Genomic DNA, 21379 nt, shown 5'->3' with positions numbered 1-21379 from the left:
TGAGGATACTACAGCTGCGGGCCTCATCAGCAACAATGATGAGTCAGTGTACAGAGAGGAAGTGAACCAGCTCGCAGAATGGTGTAGAGACAACAATCTATCTCTTAATGCTGATAAGACTAAAGAGATGATTGTTGACTTCAGCAGGACCCGAGTAGACCAGTCACCACTGCACATCAATGGAACTACCGTGGAGAGAGTCAAAAGCTCCAATTTTCTTGGTGTGCACATGACGGAGGACCTCTCCTGGACTCTCAATGCCTCCTGCCTAGCCAAGAAGGCCCAGCAGCACCTCCGCTTCCTACGGATGCTGAAGACAGCCAAACTCCCCCCTCCCATCCTCACTACCTTCTACAGTAGGACGATAGAGAGCGTCTTGACCAGCTGTCTCACCACGTGCTAGGGGAACTGCACAGTCTCCGTCCGCAAGACCCTAAAGTGAATTGTGAGAACAGCTGAAAAGAGTCTCTCTACTCATACAACACCTCATACAACAACCGCAAAGCACCATGGTCCTGGAGAATGACATTTCATTCCAATGTATACAAGCTATATAGAGGAATGACAATAAAAACCCATTTGACTTGACCGACCAGATGGGGTGTGTTGTAATAGGGAAACAATCGACGGCAATATGTCATGCTTTTTGACTATTAATAGTTATGTTTGATGTTAGGAAACGTCCCTGAGGCAAGTTAGTTAATGTAATGTTATGGCAGCTAAAAACAGTCATTCTGTCACCAGTCTCTCTTTAACAAAAGAAAAAAAACCAGCTTGTCATGTTTCCAAGAAACCAGAACGCATCCTCTGTCCTGGAGGCTTTCCTGGGGCCAAAAAACGCTCTGTCTGTTACAAAGCGCTGGCAATGAAGACTGTTCTAAAATGTCTCCTCATAGAAACTTCACCATATCAAACAGCATATGTTTTCCTTTGTTTAAATAATATGTTTATTATTAGCTTTAGCTTATGTGGAGCTTCCAGCATGCAAGTCCCTAAGAATAAACCATTACTACAGAAACAATAAGGTATTAAAACTACAGCGTGTCCCAAAAGTCTCCATACATAGGGGAAATTAACACTTTTCAGCAAGATGTCTTCGGAAATTGTTCATACTTAGATTATATTATCATTATTATTTTTTTTTTTTTTACAGATCTCCTTTAAGAATGCCTTTGACAAAAGAAGAATGTATTGAAGTATTCTCATGGCTGGATCGGGAAGCTGTCGCAAGGTTGCGATGGACTTTAAGAGGAAACATGGCAACATCACACACAACACTGCTGCCAAACTTATTAACAAATTCAAAAAGACTGGAAGTGTTGCGGACCAACCGAGAAGTGGGCGTCTACGAACATCCACTGATGAAGGCACAACTGAAATGGTGCTGGCAAACACAGTCCCCTATGTATGGAGACTTCCGGGACACCCTGTAGTGCACTAATAGAATCCTATCATTTGAATTACACAGGTTACACACTACTCCTAGAGCTGCTGTTATAGAAATCTAATCACCACCTTCTAACCAGTTTGAGAATTCAACAGCACTGTGGTATACATTTACAGACAAAAGTGCCACTATATTCTTGATTCCTGTGCTGAATTTTGTTACCTTTCGGCAAAAAACAGATTGATTATTGATCATCGATTAACGTCTCATGCTTGAACTGGTTCCCTACTGGCACAAAAATCTTCATATTTGTGCACACTTACATCTAATGTTGTTGTTCCTCTTTCGACTGCTCCCTTTAGGGGTCGCCACAGTGGATCACAGTTTTCACGCCGGATGCGCTTCCTGACGCAACTCTCCCCTGTTTTATCCGGGCTTGGGACCGGCACTGAGAGCGCACTGTTGCACGCAAACCCAGTGGCTGGGGTCGGTTCCCTGGCTGAGAATCGAACGTGGGTGGCAGCAGAAAGAGCGCTGATGCCTAACCACTAGTCCTCCAGGAACCCCATACTTTAACATCCAATGATGTTGAGATATGCCTGGTTTCATTTAAAAATAGTTTATTTGAATTTTGATTACTATTTTACTACTTGTGCCTATCAAGTCAGCTCCAGAAAAAAGCCTCCCAATTTCACTGAAAGCTTTATGTGATCTGAACGCGACACACACAGGACCGGGATTCAGATAGTCCTGGGTGCGCTTTTGTTGCTGAGCCGTGCTGTTCAGCATTATAAGACCGACATGGAACAGTGTGTGTTGTCTCTGAAAACATCAATGCAGACAAAACACACACGCACACAGTAAAAGCCAGACACAACACAAAGGCAAACAAACCGAATAAAAGGAGATTTTGCTGTGTAATTCGGGATCATGCTGTACTGAGCAGAGCTGACTATAGAATTAGAGTGTGTTATTAATTATACACCAGCTTAGTTCTCACATCTGATAAGATATCGAGATGAGAGGTTAACGTGTTGCCGTGTGAACGCTTGCTCGGGAGATGCTACCTCTTTTACTCTCACTGCTCACTCCAATACTGCCTGAGACACAGAGCGACAAGTGAAGGTGCTGAGCACAGCAAGCCCCACACACACACACACACACACACACACCACACTACTGTACTTTCCACTAAAATCTTTCATTACTGTATTATGCATGATGGATTACTACATTTATTTATCTAATCCTAACCTAAGGAAATCTTTTGGTTCTTTCAGTTTTACAAACAAAAGCTGTATTTTGTGGGTGAAAAGGATCCTCTTGGGGACGTTCCAAAATATTCAGTCAAACACAATACAATAGCACACTTGCACTCTCGCACAGAAAGAGAGACGCGCGCAAAACAACGAGTTCAAAGAAACCCACAGGCAGGCAGAGACACAGACAGAAATACTAGCCCTGTAAACAAAAGCGTGACAGAATGGTGGGTAGTCAGTCATGTCAGCAGGTAATTACAGGAGAGATTATCAGACAACAAAAAGCCGTGTCTCTGAGACACTCAGCCTCAGGAGGAAAGAGATGCTGAGAGTGTGAAGAGAGAAGTGTGTGAAGGGTGCACACCAGAGCCTGATCCGGATGTGGTCATGTCGTAGATGAGGTCTTTGAGCGTGGTGCCCACGGTGATGAACGGGTGGTCCATGGATGGGTCTTCCTCATTAGGCACGCGGTGGTGGATGACCGAGCGGCTGTGGCACACGTAGAACACAGTGACCAGCACGAAGCAGAGCAGGCACACGGGCCCAGCGATCACAGCCGCTAGAGCCACGGGACCCAGCGAGGAAGGCTTCTCTGTCGGACCTGAGAGAAAGCGAGAGAGAGAGAGAGAAATACAGAAAAGGTTACCATTTTTATTATTACTCGAGTTATTACTAGCTGTTCAAATAAAAACTTTTTCATTAAAAATGATTTGGCAATATTGTATTTGTTATAGTCAATCCAATCACCTGTCACTGAGAGCAGAGGTGCCAGAGATGGGAAAAAAATAACAAACCAAAGAAAAAAAACCCAGAATTTTACCACATTTTACCTAGCACATATCAGTGGTTTTTATTTAAGATGGCTGCCAAGCGACAATAAAAAAAATAAGGCGCTCCTTCGTTTTTTTTTCAACCCAAGAACCCACTTGTTTTATACTGTCTCACAACACCAAAGCCCATGAATTCCAGAGTCAAAGTTCACCTAAATAAAGTGGCACAAATCGAAAGGAACTGCTACCAGAAGCAAATACTCGTCTTTAGTGAATTACGTTTCCTGCGGGGGGATTGAAAAGTGCAGTTTTACAGGTGCCTCCTGTACTGCTGTCGCAAGGGGTCAAAAATAGTAAATGCTAAGTCTAAATCATAGACGGAAAAACTTCCTGAGACGACATGAGGAAGAAACCGTGAGAGGAACCAGACTTAAAAAAGGGAACCCATCCTCAGCTGGATAGTGCGATTATAAATAATTCCCTTCTATGACTGTGTGCTATAAAGTCAAAAATTGCTAATTGTGTTAACAGGAACTTGAGTATGAGCATCATTAGAGGTTTAACTCCGAGTCTATCGTATTAAACTGAAGTTATCAACTGTTCAATGATGGAAGGTTATCCAAGAAAGAACATCCACAGGCATCTTTAAGGTATCTCTGTGGTACCATCCACAGCCATCTCATGGTGATCTTTAGGCTTCTTCAGCATGATGTACGCGTGATGTAATGAAGCGCTAAAAGGTGACGAACATTTGATTCACAGGTCGATTCACTCATCCATTCACTGTTAATAAGACTAAAGTCAGAGAAATAAAACAGAAGAAGAAGAAGATACTGAACTGATTCCATTTCACAAGACATATGAAGGAAAACACACATTATTTAAAAATGAACTAAAATAAATTATGTGCAGCTGACATGAGTGAACATCAGGAGTTTCAATGTGTTCAGTGTCATTCTGAGACAGATGAAAAGAAAAAAAAGAAAATGTCTAAGTTAGCTCAACATGCCGGACCCTGTAGAATTACCCAATCATCTACGCAGAATGATATTCACTATTTCTGCAATTCAGAGACAAGGACATGTTTGCACTTTCCTCGAAAAAGCCTTTGTACATAATTGACTTAGGGATGATTAGTAAAGCTCAAAGCGATGTGTCACTTCTGTCACTTGTAATAAAATGAGAAAAGAGACAACGACTCTTAAGAGTTTCATTGTTAAGATCCCCATAATCTAAATCAGATAAAATGTCTTTTGAATAATGTATTTCCTAGTTTTAACAAGAAAAAAAAAGAAATTTTCCCATACCAAAAAAAAAAAAAAAAAAAGTACAAGTTTATACCCAAGTTTATAGATCCTGTAAATGTTCACAGCTCCACAGAAGGATGACTCCATGGCTGGCTTTCGGGACACACATGAGTCACGAGTCATGCTTGACTGTCTTTTGTTGTGAACGTTACCTCTGTGATTAGGGATGAATTTCCAGATATCTGAAACGTAATCTTACAGACGGCAGTCTAGACTCGGGGGCGGCAGGATTAGAAAGTGTTTTGGGTGATAAATAATACATAACCGGAAATGGTCACTGTCTGCGAAAGTCATGAAGACTCCACTTCTGAAAAACAAACAAGTCAGAGTTATGAGGAAGCGATTCCCAGCACAGCGCAGATGGTCGCCATGTGTACCAAATACCGTCTCTGTGTTTACATATACAGATTTGCCTGAGCATGTCGCAGAGATGTGTTCACTCCAAGTTCCCGTATCTTGATGGAACGCGAACTCTTTCGTGTTTACTGGCAATGAGACAGCAGTGGAGTTTACGTGAACGAGATTTTTTATTGGATTACAGATTCTGAATTAAGCTAGCATCAAGGTACAAATGTTAGCTACGTTTTTAATCATCTTAAAGCAGTAAAATGTCTTATTACACGGAGGAAAGAAGAACAATGTTTACGCTACAAAATATCTGTAACACTCTGTTTCCACAGAGGAGCAGCTCTGCAGCCGCCATGTCGATCAGTGTGTCATGATTCGAGTACACACACCGAATAATATTACTTAATAATAGCTTTATAAACTTATTTAACTGGATTGAAAATTCTTTCTGAATTTCACTATTTGGGGGAAATATATATTTTTTTTATCGCAAAGTCTTCATAATTAAACATTTGAATTTGTAATTACACATTCAGTGTTACTGCTTTGATAGCCATGATCATAAACACACCTTAATACAAAAACGTATTACAAAATAGTCGATGAAAATTTTTTCACCGTAATGCTAATAATACTTATTAAATTCCATACGAATTATAATAATTTTGTAGTACGTACACTGTGTACAAACTTCAGAGCATGCAAATTCAACCTTTTGAAACTGTTAACTGTATTACACCTGATACGGCGTTTCCGTAAAGGCTTTTTATTCAGTGAGGATTAAACTGCAAAAGTCAGTTAGCTGCTCCTCCATTTTCCACAAAACAAAAGCCCAGCCCCGTGTTTGTTTTCTACTGGCACACATGAGTGAGGTTTGAGATTCTTATGCAGCGTTCATCTACACAGCAGAAGTAACCACCATCAGCAAGAATCAGTCCTCCATCCCTTTCTGTTTCAGTGAATTGTTTTTTTTTTAATGTGAATTTTATCCACACTTGGTCTGATCACTGATTTAGCTGAGAAAGCAGAAAAGTATAGTTTTCAGGTTTCCCATATCACAGTAGTAAGAGGTCAAAATTATAATAATAATAATAATAAAAAACCTTTATTTTATATAGGACCTTTAAAAAGCTCTCAAGGAGCTTTACATAGGAAAAGAAAATAGACACAGAAGTACATAGTATAAAGCAAAGTATATAAGCATGCTTCAAAGACAGTTAATAATAAAATACAATTCAAAATAATAGAATAATTTAAAAAAAAAATCAAATTTATCAAGTAAAAGCTATCCTGAAGAAATAAGTTTTGAGAGAAGATTTAAATACACTAAAAGACTGGACTTCTCTAAGATCAGATGCTAGTGAGTTCCACAGTTTTGGAGCATAAGAAGAAAATTCCCCATCACCCATAGTACGTAAACGAGTCTGAGGGACAGTTAAAAGACCAGAATTGGAGGAGAGAAGATCACGTTATGGGACGTAATGAGTCACAACCTCAGCCAAATACTGGAGAGCCAAAACATGCAAAGTCTTGTATGCAAGTATGCAAAATTGCTTTTGTACCACATTCCCTTTAAACCTCTAGCATTTGTACTTCATGCATCATGTCTCTCAGGAAGACATGCATGAAGACTCTTGTGCTTCTGTGTCCTGAAACTGAGGTGGCGGAGTGAACTTCCCCTGGCTGTTTGAAAAGCTGAGTCACTGTCTGCCTTCAAACGAAGACGAAAGTCCTACCTCTTCACTAAGCACTTAAATAAGCTCTTAGAAAAAAACCCTCCACTTGTACTGTTTTGCTCTCGTACAGCGTTTTAGCCGATAGTATTGTAAGACCCTGAGCTATTTATACCAGCGTGAGGATATGATTTTGATGGAGACTATAATGCACTTCTATAAAATGCTGGAAATTTAAATGCTATAATGAAGTCCATGCAAGCTTTTTTTTCAGCATGTGATCACAGTAATAAGTTAATAACAGAGTTCCTGCAGAAGAGAGAGAGAATGAGAGAGTGAGAGAGAGAGAGTGTGTGTGTGTGTGTGTGTGTGTGTGTGTGTGGTTGGGCAATGAGTTCAGTTAACACCCCATGTGATGCATATGCTTTTTTCTTTCAGCTGCCACAGTAGGCTATAGACCAGAGAACACACCGGTGACTCAGGTCAGTTGTTTACTGAACTAAAAGAGTGATTTAAAAAAAACAAAAAAAAACTATGCACTTTTAGTTCTGACCTTTACCAAATAAGAGAGAAAGAAGCATAAAAAAAAATTCTACCCACACTCCTCCAAGCGATTAAGAGCCACGTAATTAGATTTGTTTAACAAAAGTGAACACAAAATATACTAAATTTTAAATGTGCCCACTTTGACTTCCCATTGCATAACTAGGGTTAGGGTTAGGGTTAAGGGTTAGGATTAATTTACCGTGACTTATGAAAGTTTACTTGCTGGAATTGCTGCACAGGACAGTTTGAATAAAAACAAATCGTAAATATAGCTGCAAGCGGTCCAAGGGGTCCAAGGTCCAAGGGTCCAAGCACTCTTCATACCCAGCGGCTAGTTCTTGCCAAGTTACACAGAACTGTAAGAAAACCTAAGAAAATACTTATCAAGTGATAATAGCTCAATGATAATTGCGTGAAAGCTGGTTGGCTGAAGGCAGTCAAGTAATTCATCGAAGATTAAAAATCCAGTTATAGATTTACAGAATGATGCAGCACACCAGATTTCAGCTCAGTAGGATTTTTGGTTCCTGAGAAACAGCTACTAATTTATCTCTACCTCCTTCCAATGGCCACGCCCCCAACCTTTGCAGAGGTTCTCAGAAACATGTACTGAACATGTCTATCAAGATTGATTCAAATTCATATTACCAATCACGAATTATAGCTATTTGAGTAAATCAGCTCCGCCTCCATAGTACTGATTGACAAATGACAGCTATATTGTTTAGAAATGTCAACATGTTTCTTTAAAGTATTGAGTTTTACACTTTAATGAGTAGCTTGACGCCAAAGTTGTGAAGATAGGCCAAAAATCCTAGGACTAGTTTGCAGAAGTATGTTTCTCATATTATGCGAATTAGCAAAAAAAACCATCACGGTGGAAATAAGTGGGCGGGGCCGATTACTTAGGCCGATTGGGCATATCTCTCTTGCCTGGGTAGGGGCACAAAGTACTACCTTTTGACCACATTTCACATCCGTTGGACTTACGGTTTGGGCTGCATGATTGGTTTCAGCAGAGAATCAGAATAATAATAAGAAGAAGAAGAAGAAGAAAAATCCTAGCAAACACAACAGGGCTCCAGCACTATGTGCTTGGACCCCTGAAGATAATGTCGGCTGGACTCATTAGGGCTGGCAGTGTGTGATACTTGTTGTGTGTCCTGACCTGGAACGATGCTGAGGTTGGGGTTCTTGTTGCACCAGTCCGTGTTGCAGCACATGGGGTAGACGCCCGTGTTGTCCCTGGTGGACGGTGCGCAGACGAAGGGCCGGTCGCGTGGGATCAGCTCATTGTCGCCGATACACCAGCTTTCCTTCTTAATCCCACTGGCTGACTTGGTGATGGCGAAGTAGCACAGACCGTCCGTGGTGCACGTCGAGTTCGGGCAGCGGTGACAGTAGCATTGTAAGGCTGCAAAGGCACAAACATACATTCAGCTCACTTTAAAAACTTGCAACACATCCTACACAAACACACAAGACTTTCTTATCTCATTAGCACTGCTGATAAAATGCCTTTTTGCATTTGAATTACAGACACAAACACATTAAAAAAAAAACCCTAAATAAATCTCGCCTCAGCAAAAGACAAAAAAAAAAAAAAAAAAAAAACAATGCAGGTTTTGAAATGAAGTCTAATTGCTTGTAAAATAATACCGACGCCCACAAACAAACTGAAGTGAACAAGGGATTGTGCTTCTTCACAAATTCAAGAAGCGAACAATCATCGACAAAATAATCCCTCGTTAAGAGGAAACCTGTCGATTCATGCCACGTCACACAAATTCAACACAAAATCACGGTTCATTTTCATGAAACATGTCATCTACCACACACTTTCATCTTACAAGTGAATCCAGACACTGAGCAGTTCAAGGACTCGACAGTGATACACATGCTGCCCAAGTGAATATCAGAGTATTCACCACTAAAAGATTATCACATTTTTCTGAGTTTGGACATGGATGGATTTCTTTTAATAGAAATGTGATTGAAAAATTATTATGGAAAGACTTTAGGGAAAAAAATAAATAAATACCACCTCCAGTCATTTATCTGATTCTTTAAAGAAAAAAAAATCATAATCATACTTCATTTTTTGGCCAGTTTATCATCTAGATGGATTGCCTTTCCAGTACATGAGCTTTAAAAAAATAATAAATTAATTCCCAGGTCGCATTTGCAGCAACAACAAACGCTGTAATGCTTTAAGGTAAATTTCGGAGTCGTGTTTATAGTTTTCCTCAACCAAGATAGACACATTTGTAGTAAAGTAACCACTTTTGTCTTTTTAGTCAGGATCATAGTGGATCCAGGATTTATCCCGGGAATTCTGCGTGTGAGGCAGGAATACACCCTGCACAAGATGCTGGTCCATCGCATGGCAACATGTACACACACATTCATATTTTTTAATGTACTCAATCCAACTACCACTGGGGTTGCACAAGACAGTGCACTCAGAGTGCCGGTCCTAAGCCCGGATAAAAGTTGGGGAGGTTTGCGTCAGGAAGGGCATCCGGCGCAAAACTGGGCCAAATTAAATACGTGGACCAATGATCCACTGTGGAAACCCCTAACGGGAGCAGCCAAAAGATGAACAAGAAGAACAACTACAAGAACAATCCAACTACCAGTATGTTTTTGGGAGACTGGAGGAAACCACAGATCCCGAAGGAAACCCACAAGAACACTGGGAGATCATTTAAGCTCCACACATACAGCACTGGAGCTGAAGTGCAGTTGTGAGGCAGCGATGCTACCCTCTACACCACCGAACTGCCATATCTCAAAATTTCTACTGATTGATAGATTTCTAGACGAGAGAGCTGATGGCATTTTGGTATCCATGCTCAGGTACACTCTAGGTGCTTGGCTGTGAGTAACAACCTGAAGATGACCACCAACCAAAAGCAGATGCATATCTGTAGTATGACGGTAGTTTTTTCTTGCATTCTGATCATTTATTTAAAACAGACAACTAATAAGGATTTCGATTCGTAGCACGCTGTTTCATATTCCACCGCTGAAAACAGTCTGCAAAGCAAGTGCTAAAAAAATAAAAAACAAACCTTGTCGTTATGGGAGGTAAAGCATGGGGTTTGGTGACCGCCGTGGCACAAGGATACTGCTCAGACACCATGCGAAGTACACTACACAGTAACTGCATGAAAGTTGTCTCAAAAGGGCCTTTCGCACCGCTTTAGTTCCAGAACTAAATTTACAGTACTAAAGTACTGGGCGATTTTGCGCGAACTAGTTCCCAGTACCGTTTAAAGGGTTGCATTCGCACCGACAGTGGGCACTAGGAAGTGACGTAAGCCGGTCGACAGCGACGTCATTTGTGCACGGTGTTCAACAACGGAAACAAAGAAGAACAACGTAAACAACCGGAGGATGGAGGACGCTGTGATCGGAGCTGTGTTTTTGTTGTGTCTCGTGTCCATCTATCGCCGTTCTCCATAATTGCAAAATAAGTAGACACTACAGTATGTTTACACGGCGTTTTAAATCATGGCGGATGAGGGCGTTTTCGTACGCCAATCAACGTCTACTTATGTCACGGATAGTACCAGTTGTGCTGGTTAGACCCTGCTCCGGAGTAGGAGCTAATTTGGTTCTCAAAAAAGGCAGTCCGGTACTAAAATCACACCCAGTTCCGGAGGTGGGAAAACGCCAAAAAGTGGGTAGTTCCACAATTAGTTACTATGAAATAGGTACTATGAAAAGGTTTCCGCTGTGCGAAAGGCCCTATAAAAGCACAATAATGTACTGTGACTCAAATCAAAAACTCTGACGTTACACTCAAAGGTATTTTCCAATCTAGAAAATCCAGTAGACTGGTATGCAAAATAGAGCTTTTTTTGCCAGATGAAGGTGATATGATAGGCTTTTAAGTTCAGATGAATTCAGCCCTTCTTGAGACAGTGTCTGCACGGGTGGACAAATTAAATTTGCAGATGTCCAGACTGAAATAATATCATTTTCAACGTGAGATGCGAGAACAGAGCACAGCCAAAAAAAACGTTGGCCGATTATTTTCATCACAGAAGTAACTAGCTAACTAGCATGCCAAAGGATATTAGATGTTAGTTATTCTACTCAGTTAGGTTTCCAGGCAACTAAAATATGAGGAACGGGCAGCATACTGGAGCTTGCGGTTGCCCAGGGGGCTCGCTAATGGATTTATTTGTCCACCCGTGGTCTAACTCCGAGCCTGTGCCACGTGTCCCCCCACCAAATCCACAGCAAGGTGACCTTCTGCTTGAGCGCTGAGGCTTTCTGACAATGTCACCATCAGGGCAATGGACGAGGAACAATTCCCAAAGAAATGCAAAAGACAACATGGACAAAGAGAGAGACACAGAAATAGCAAGACATAGAAACACCGAAGCTAGACGGAGACAGGCTAGACGGAGTGGAACACGAGTGAGATGGAAAAAAAATTCACAGAATTTGTGTGCAATCCTAACCACAACAATAATGAGTAATAAAATTACTAGCAGGTTTTAATGGTCTAGACAGACCTTAAAGTTAATCTAAGCAAAGATTGCTGCAATATTGTTTCCTCTACATGAGATGACGGGGACAGGGTTTCTGAGACGACACTAAAGGAAGCAGACAAGTGTTCTTTAGACAAGTGTGCTTTCGTTCTTTAGAAAAGTCATTGGGAAACAGTTGTCTGGTTCGATTACAGGCCTGATGTGTTGTCAGAGAAGACGACTAGTCTGAGAGAAGGAACAAGTGATAAGCACTTGCCATGGCACAGAAATTCAGAGCTGGTCTGGTGAAACGACTCACGCTGGATGGGAGAGAGAAAAATCCCAAGGGAGGGTCTCTGTAATGGTCTCCAGAGAGCTGCTGTTTATTCCCTTGATTCTGTATTGCCTCGAGTCACTGAAGCACTGAGGTGATTCGTGCAACTTCCTGAGCCGAAAAATGCACTCTACGACTCCAGTAATGAACTCGAGCAGCAGACTGACTTATAAATGGAAAAAAACACAGTAAAAAAAATAAATTGTTTCCTACTGGATGTGACATGGCTGAAAATTCAATAAAGCTGCTTGCGATATATGATTAATGAAGGTTTGGCGAGTGTCAGTAACACGGGAGTGCTTCAGTGAGTCAGACATTCGAGAAAGTCTAGTGAATTAACCAAAGCTGAAAATAATTGCAGTCACTGGTGGATTCGATTTGCAGGCCTGTTGCATCAGACACGGTACTAGCGAAGAGTCCAAGATGAGGCAAGTCCCATACAAACACAGGTAAAAGACTGGAGAAATGCCACCAATGGGATTCACTCTGCAGGTCTATTCATAGCCAGGCCTGATTCTGAGACTCCGAATGAGATCACAGACTTTTCTCTTTTGTCAAATAAACATCCATATATGTGGAGCGGTCTGCGAAAATCTGTCCGATGTCACAAAAAAAGACAAACATTCAGGTTTTGTCCAAAATGGTGCTTTTCTGCCTATAACATACCTTTGGCAACTCAAGTATAAGAAGTATAAGCCATAAATACGTATATTTCACCAGACTGGTGTGAAAATGTTCTGATCTACTTTCTATCCTTTTCTTACAAAGATCATGTGAACATCAGGCTTTGAACAAGTTACTGTGTGAAACAGACACAAGTCCAACCATTTTAGCTTGTAATCAAATACCAAGGAATTAAACCTTTAAATGTGAATTTAACAGTTAACAGATTTTAAAATGCTAGAACTTTAATTCTAGTTGAGATACATGAAAAAGAGAAATGTATTTCAATTCAGGAATGTGTACAGTATAAAAAAAGGCCAAGCCCAAAATGGCAAATATTAAGCTTTTAATGGTCTTAACAACAAATAATTAGTCAGAAAATTAGTAAGAATTAAACAAATGCACTCCTGAGAGCTCCTCTTCCACCATTTCCTCGTTTATTTTTGCTGCAGTGAGCTGTTTGGGGAAAAGCTAGAAACAGGGAAATTCATTATATAGTCTACTTGTACACAAAGGTGAAATGTTTGATGTAAAATTCAAACTAACACACGTCTGGGTGTACAAAATTTTCCAAAAATATCTTCTGGAATTTTTTTTTTCTTAAAAGATTAGTCATTATTTGGTTATCTGCCAAACCTGATGCAGCCCATCAAGGGTCACAAGGTTTAAACATTTAAAGAAATCTAAGGGAAAAGCTCTCCCATGCTAACTTCCTTTATCTATTTGTTTAATTCTTGCTAATTTCCTGACCAATGATTTTTTGTTAAGACCATTAAAAGCTTGGCCCATTTTTTTTTGCCCAGGAGTGTGTGCGTGTATATGTGTGTGTGTGTGTGTGTGTGTGTGTGTGTATCACGACTTCTGGAGCAGATTTTTTTGTTGTTACTTATCAAATCACATCCATTTATGTCAATCATTCAGCTGAAGGAAACTCATCAGACCAGAGACTAGCTCCAGGACTGGAGACATTAACTCAATGGAAAGCGTTTTCGCATACTTCCACAGATTTCATTTATCTTCTCTGGTCTGATTAGAGAACTGACGATATTGATTATTTGTGCCGATTCTCCCCTGGTCAAATTTAAAACTGACATCTCGTCTCGAAAACATAACCACCTTGAACTGACTTGAGGAAATAAAGCTTAACCATTAATGATTAACTCTTATCGACATTCAGTCATGTTGGTTGCTAATCTGGACCTTTGTGAGCAACCGAAATGTAGTTGCTATAGAATACAGAAGAACCTAGAACCAATTAAAGAGAAAGTCCTGAACACGGCCCGAGCATATTAAAAATAAATACAGAAGAAGCCATAACCAACAGTTTCGCTCCAGAGCGTTCGCGATAAAGGATAAAGTCAGGCAATTCTCTTCCAGCGCCTGGAGAGAAATCCTGCACGGCTGAGTGAGCTTTACACACCAGAGATCAGTGCCCGGCTTCTCACCTCTCCCACAATGCCCTGTCCTCTCAATCCCTCTCCTCATGCAGCATCTCCTGTCCTCTTGCATTTCCTGCTCTTCCTGTCCTATTTACATGCTGGAGCTCTTTTAACATCTCCCCCATTTTTTCCCCTGTCGTTCTTCTTCCCCGTTCAGGAGTCGGCCTACTGTGTATGAAATGTATTCACGTGCTTAAGGCTGTGTGTGTGTGTGTGTGTGTGTGTGTGTGCATGTGTGTATATTTATCATGCTCCCATTCATAGGAGAAGGCCATAAAGAACAACTAACAACCTAGACACTACAATATATTAATATCGGGACTTGCTTTTCTCATTATTGTGAAAAGTGTACTGTGCCAAAATACTATTTTATACGGTAAGTGATAGGTCATTAAAATCTCTTTGATGTTCCCCCTTTTTTTTATTAAATACTCAAGAATGTCTCTCTCAGATTGTAATGGGAGTTTAAATGAGATCAAACAAAATCACAAAACATTCTAGATTTTTAAATAAAATACATATTAATCTTCTTGAAATTTACACCAAAAAAAAAAGTTCAAAAACGTTGGACTGGCAGTGTATCGGTATGCTCATCTTTCCACACCATAATCTTCCTTAAGCCAGAAATATGGAGATATAATATTCATATTGTGATAAATTACAATTAAAGAAATGTCTCGGTACACTTTTCCCATGTGATATCTAACATTTTTTCTAACATTGTTTTTAATAACTTTGGAAGCCAACTGATTAGACATTAACATTTTAAATCTTTAAAATTGTAAAATGTTTACTTTTTGACTTTTCAGTTTAAAATAATTTCTTTATGTACATATTAAATAAAGTATTTGCCCCCCAGGTTCACTAGTGTTTTGCTGGCAGCTTATTATACAATGATAAATATCATATACGATACGATATTTTTGTCACGTCACCCATCTCTACACTTCAGCCACGAAAAAGAGCAAAATGTATGAGGGCGAGGCAAATGAAAACCTTCATCATATATATATATATATATATATATATATATATATATATATATATATATATATATATATATAGAGAGAGAGAGAGAGAGAGAGAGAGAGAGCACTGTTTATTGCAAATGGGTGTCACAAATGTATATCATTTTTCTACTATATACATAATTCACCATTTCATCTAACGCAAGCATTCCATGTTACAGAAGTTAGAAGTTACATCAGACTTCTAAGGTTTGCATTCAACCATGATGTTTACTTCTAAAGTCTTTTTCCCCCCCCACAAATACTGATTAAATGATTAAAGCAAACCAGGAACAAATGATCGAATATGTAACAAGGTACAAGGTTCGCAGGTTTAGGAACTACAGCCAATAGATGTTCAAGATTTATGATGATTAATAAATGCAAACGTGTACAGGGAAATAAATAAATAAATAAGAAAGATAGAATAATAACGAGGAAAACTATTGGGAAATAAATGATTAAAAAGCACTTCGCTGGTAGTCATTTATTAACATACGTCAGAAGAAATGGAGAGAGTGGAGAGGGATGATAGTGGGATAAATTATACCGGGTCATAAATCAGCTAAAGTAGAATTAAAGCAAATAGTAAATAAAAAATCGACTCTCAACAAGCAATACTACAAGGAGGAAGATTACCAAAATGGCAGTGTGCTGAGAGTAATATAGTGATTTATATCGGCAGAGGAGAAGAGAATAACGCTGGACCACATGAACCCCACAGCGTTTCCTCGCTCCGAGCTGTAGCTAGGCAACATGTGACAATGTGTATGCATCAGCAGTGGTATGGAGTTCATCCAGACCGCCGCCGAGACCAACACGGCGAGAACAAGCTCCACTTCTACATGTCTCAAGGCTAGGCATGTGTGTATGTGAGGCTTTTGTCGCAAGCGCCTACATCTCATGGAATAATACGAGCTTTCTCAAAAAGCACAGCGTCGGTTTGAGGTTCTCATCATTTTTCTATTCATTTAGAAAAAATAGTGACTATGAGGTTTTCGATCCAGATCTTTGAGGCAAATTTATATATTAAAAAAAATGTAATATTTAAAAAAAAAAAAAGCCAGAAATTCAATTTTGGAAAAGTTAGTCTCAGGATAAACATACAATGCAAAAAAAAAAAAAAAAAGAGTTAAAGAAATTAGTTTTTTGAATAGATTTTGAATGTTTCAGAGCTCTATGTAAAGAAATGGCTGCTGAGGACTCTTTTGCGCTGTCTGGACTGAGAAGAAGAAACAAAAGTTTTTCTCAAGGGTAACTAAGCTGCTTTCACACTTTTTTTTCCCCTCAACTGCCAGCACGCATTTTATAACCCTGTGGGAAGCACTGGGCGGTAGATAAAAAGTGCTGATGGCTTTGTTGGTCACAGTGGAGTGCTAAAGTCAAAAAAAAAATTTACTTTTCAGGGGCGAAAAAAAAAAAGCGCCAAATAATGTCATTCATATTTTATCATTCGACCTGTCAGGCAACTCTGGGGAGAGACGAGAAAACCAACATGGAGGACGAAGTGCACAGTTCATGCTTCTTCATATATTTTAATGCTAGAGGCATTTTCTGACAATAAGGGCAGACTATCAAAATGTGCTTCCTATTATTTCATGCTGGAAGAATTTTCTGACAAGGTCTTGGTAATAAAGTAGAAAAATACATGTGGTAGTGTTTTGTGAAGACCTGTAACAGTGTCCTACAGCAGGACAGTTCGATGAGACGGGATATATATCATCAGAATAAAAAATCAGGCAGGTGAGAACACAAAAATCACACACACACACACACACACACACACACATGTCCGAGAGAGTCAACCCAATGACAGAAGTGAAGCAAATGTCCTGTTTATTTTCCAGGACGTGGTTTTTTTTTTTTTTTTGTATATGTGAGCTGTTAAACTGTGCCATGAGGCAACAACTGAACCAAAATGCTGAGCTGTAGCACTGAAGCAGTGCCTCAGGTTCTGGATATTTGTACTGATGAAGCAAAACAGAAAAAAAATTGCGGCTGATACACAAAATGTTTAAAAATTAGTTATTTACATAATTAGGTTGCAGTTTATTAAGCATCAGCCTCGTGTTCTTGGCTCAGGTGATTCTGCGCACTGGGCAAAGATTTGGTTTCCATTTTTCTGACCAATGAATAAGCTCATCTGGTTCATCTAATTATAGGTAGTGTGAAACTATATCATATCAAAGAGCAAAAATCAACTTATTATCATTCACAAAAAAAACTGAGTATTTAATGAGGAAAGAACCAAAGTACAAAATGAAAATAGCAAGAGTTATAAAAGTGCCGACATTACTCCCAGCGACTCGGTGTGAAAGCGTGAAGTATAGCCTTTCACCATTTAAAGTTAGTTCAACAAAAATGTTTAGAAAGCATCAAGGTGAAACATTTTGAATGGATTTTACTTTTGTAAAAATTTTGCAAAAATGTTCCAGTAGTGCAGTGAATGTGTGTTTGGCTAGAGCTCTTTTGTTAACGGCATCTTCCCGGTCCACTTCAGAGTATTCACACCACCGCACTTCCATGTAAGCATGTACGCTTGATGGAAGTCATGCAGCAACAGCATTAAATCCCGTATTAAATGCTGCAGTGGGCAAAGTTTCACGGTCACGCAGCACATTGCTTCTATTGTAGTGCATTAGATGAGAGGAATTCTGGCCAGGCTTTAGGTGAACAAGGCTGTACAGCCCACAGTCTGGTTACGGGGTAGTAAAGCTGTATGACGACTGAAATACTCAGGTTTGAATAGTGAGATGTGCAAAGAAATAGAAAGAAAGTAAGAAAGAAAGAACGAAAAACTCTTTTAAAAAGCCAGTATACTGCGAAAAACAACAGAGCTGAAGGCTCAAGGCTTGTCATGGTTAAACCGAAATCGGCGCTGAACTACACCACCCATCAGCCCCAGCACATCACATGACCATGTATATGTGAGCTGTTAAACTGTGCCATGAGGCAACAACTGAACCAAAGTGCTGAGCCGTAGCACTTTGTCTCATTGTGTTAACCCTAACAAGCATCCCTACTTAAGCTCTGGGTTCTGTGTTTTTGGCGTTGTTGTGTACTTTTGTCGTTGTCGTGTGTATGTGGTGGTGTGTGTGTTCCACAGCCTTGATCACAGTCCGCCTGTTTTTGCCTTGTAGCCACTGTTTATTTTCGTAGTTCTTGTTTTCTCTGTTTTGGGTTGTTTGTGTTGCACCTCCTACAATAAAGTCTGCACTTGCTTCCGCTGCCTCTACAAAATCCATGACCGCTTCCCAACACAACACTCACCTCTGGGGTCATGTACTTCACAGCTCCTGATGTTCTATGCACAAGGGCAAAATGTACAAGCATGCATCACATCCAATCTCAGCTTGTGCAGTGAAGAGACAGTGTTTTGCTTCCACTGAAGGTTGTCTTGGGTGCAACGTAATGCAATAGGGATGCACTGAAATTTTGATCACGCAATATTTTTGGCTGGAACCTGACAAAGACCAGGTTCGGGTTTTGGCTGTAAGACTAAAAATGCTTTTAAGGCTAAATACAGGGTTGTAAATGTAGTGTTTTAATCCGAGAAATAGTTGTGACAAAAGTAGGGCCGTCACAATTATTCGATTAAATTCGAGTACCTGATTTTAAAAAATTCCTTGATTACAATTTATGGTAAATTCAGGTAATCGGCAAAACGGCGGAGGCACGGCAGTGCACAGACGAGGGTCCGTGCAAAACAAACAACAAAGAATGTTAACTGTGTAGGAGCACTTTACATTAGATGCGGAAAAACAATGTTGTTGTCTGCCGTCCCTGCAAAAATGAACTCAAATACCATATAATAACAACACTTCTTCAATGCTGCAGCACCTGAAAAGACGAGATCCACGTTTCACAGATCCTCTGCCAGACAGCACGGTAAATTCACTACTAGATAGCTTTGAATCATTTTAAATAATCTCAACGTGCATACCCATTTTAAGCACAAGCCCGAAAATGATGTGTATGATATGTATGATGTGTGTGTTGTGTATGATATATTCGCATCGCATTATGAAAGTTTTACCACTTAAACGCCCGTCAGAGTGCACAATTTAATAGAAAGTAGATAGAAGTGGTAATTATCTCTGGCCAAATGTGAAGTAAACGTGAATACATCAATATTTTTCCAAATGTGCTTTGAGTTTGTATGTTTCCATGGTTTCTCATCACACAGATCGAGGAATTATAATCAATGTAGCATTTTTATTATAAACAGTGGTCAAATATCAAATATTGAGTGATAGAACCTTTCAAATTATATATAGTTTGACGAGATTAAATAATTATCTTAAGTGAACTTATTGTTCACGTAAGTCTATTTTATTGTAAATTTTTTTTAAATCCGATTGCTCAATTGTCAAAATAATCATCAGATTACCTGATTACCAATATAATCATTAGTAACAGCCCTAGACAAAAGATGTGCTCAAACAACACCAGCTAGTTATTATAAGCTATTTTCTTTTTTACCAGAATTCTGATTTAAAATAATAATAATAATAATAATAATAAAAACATGAAATCTAAAATTGGCACAACAAAAGAAGAGGCTACTCTCATACTAACCACCTTCCAGGTCATCCGAGTTCTTAACTGATATACACTCCAATTTTCCATTAGCACATTGCGAAGTCTTGCCTACTTTCCCACAGCAGTTCTAAGCTGATTAAGCTGACCAACATTTGAATAACTGGCCAGTGATCTGTGGTCTGTTTAATTCCTATTAAAATGTGATTTAGCCATAGCATCAGCTGTTGCTAAGATCAAGTTATCTGAATGCTATAGCGTCTCCTGGTGCTTATATTACATGGCATATTATTCTCCCAGTCAGCTGACCTTGTAACAAATTTGATCAGAATTAAAAAAAACTGCATTAACATCAGATTATTATTAACTAAAACACAAAAAATATCATTGTTCAAGAATGGTTTAGGCAACCAATTTTCATTAAAAAAAAAAACCTGTCAACAGAAACCTGCCTGCAGAAAACTACACAAAGCATCCAGTGGAAAAAGAAAAAGAATTTTAGGAGTAGGATATAATGTAACATCTGTTGCATTTGAATAAACTAACCTAATAAAACAATGCAATATTAAGCTATATGAGTCCACAAATATACAGATTCTTGTTTACAAAATCTTTATTAATAATTATGGTTGTTGCGGCCTGACGATATGATTATTTCAGAAACAGTTCTGAGGTCTGAGAGGTCAGAGGACAATGATCAGACTGGTTCGAGCTGACTGGAAGGCTACAGTAACTCAAATAAGCACTCTTTACAACCGTGGTGAGCAGAAAAGCATCTCAGCTGACACGATACACTGAAAAACAATAGCTTGAAATCTCGTTGCATTATTACGGGGTAAGAAACAACCGGACTTATAAAATTGCAATAAATTATACTACGTATGTCTTCTTAAAAATAGGAAGGGAAAAAAAACATAATTTGATCCATTACTGTTGCAGGCTTTTAAACCATTGTCCATTAACAGATTAAAGCAAAGTCTAGCACTCAGTGGCCTCATTTCCAAAAGCACGTCATGTCACAGGCTTGCTAACAACTTCCTCAGGCTCACAGGTAAAAATCAGACCCGAAAAGCTAAGCTCTTAGCCGTTTTTCTTATCTCTCCAGCTTTAGCAAGGCAGTTGGAACCTGTCTTTGGACCATTAACTGCCCTGCAGGACGTGGCCGAGACAGACACGAGATGTGTGTAAATACTGACTCACTGTTTGGCTGGCACCGTGTGTGTAATGGACATGGCAGAGTAGGTGTGACTTCTCCACACAGAACTGTGCCCTAAAGCCAGAACTATTTTGGGATAGATGTCCTTTAGGTGCTGTCATGAAACAGAGTGGAAGACTTGCACAATCAAAAGGTCACCATTTAACACATCCAGGAGCTCTGGTCGTACGAGAGACTGAAATTACTCACTTCACAAGTGCTGCTCCTAATGAGACAAACACAAAACTGTTCGACAAATGGCTTCTGCTACGCAAAAAGTGATACACAGTACATGCTAGCTCAGATCCGATAAAGCACAATAAACCTGTTAATAGCAAATGCCTTAAACTAATACATTATACTAATTATAGAAAAAAATCTGTACAGCAGGGTTGGACAATATGGCAAAACTATCATACCATGATACT

General features: G+C 39.5%; 1 protein-coding gene across 1 annotated transcript in view; it reads right to left on the bottom strand.

The window, feature by feature from the left end:
• Positions 1-21379, bottom strand: part of tgfbr1b (transforming growth factor, beta receptor 1 b) — a 75785-nt gene that overhangs the window by 29425 nt on the left and 24981 nt on the right. Inside the window, exons 2-3 of the mRNA XM_026914438.3 lie at positions 8459-8704; positions 3011-3247 (exon numbers count right to left, since the gene is read on the bottom strand). Coding sequence (XP_026770239.1) covers positions 3011-3247; positions 8459-8704 — 483 coding nt within the window. The remainder of the gene's footprint in view (positions 1-3010; positions 3248-8458; positions 8705-21379) is intronic.

Source organism: Pangasianodon hypophthalmus, chromosome 1 (genome assembly GCF_027358585.1).
Source record: "Pangasianodon hypophthalmus isolate fPanHyp1 chromosome 1, fPanHyp1.pri, whole genome shotgun sequence".
In the NCBI taxonomy this organism is placed as follows: Eukaryota; Metazoa; Chordata; class Actinopteri; order Siluriformes; family Pangasiidae; genus Pangasianodon; species Pangasianodon hypophthalmus.
The sequence above is the reverse complement of the archived record's forward strand: the minus strand, read 5'-3'. Positions and strand labels throughout refer to the sequence as shown.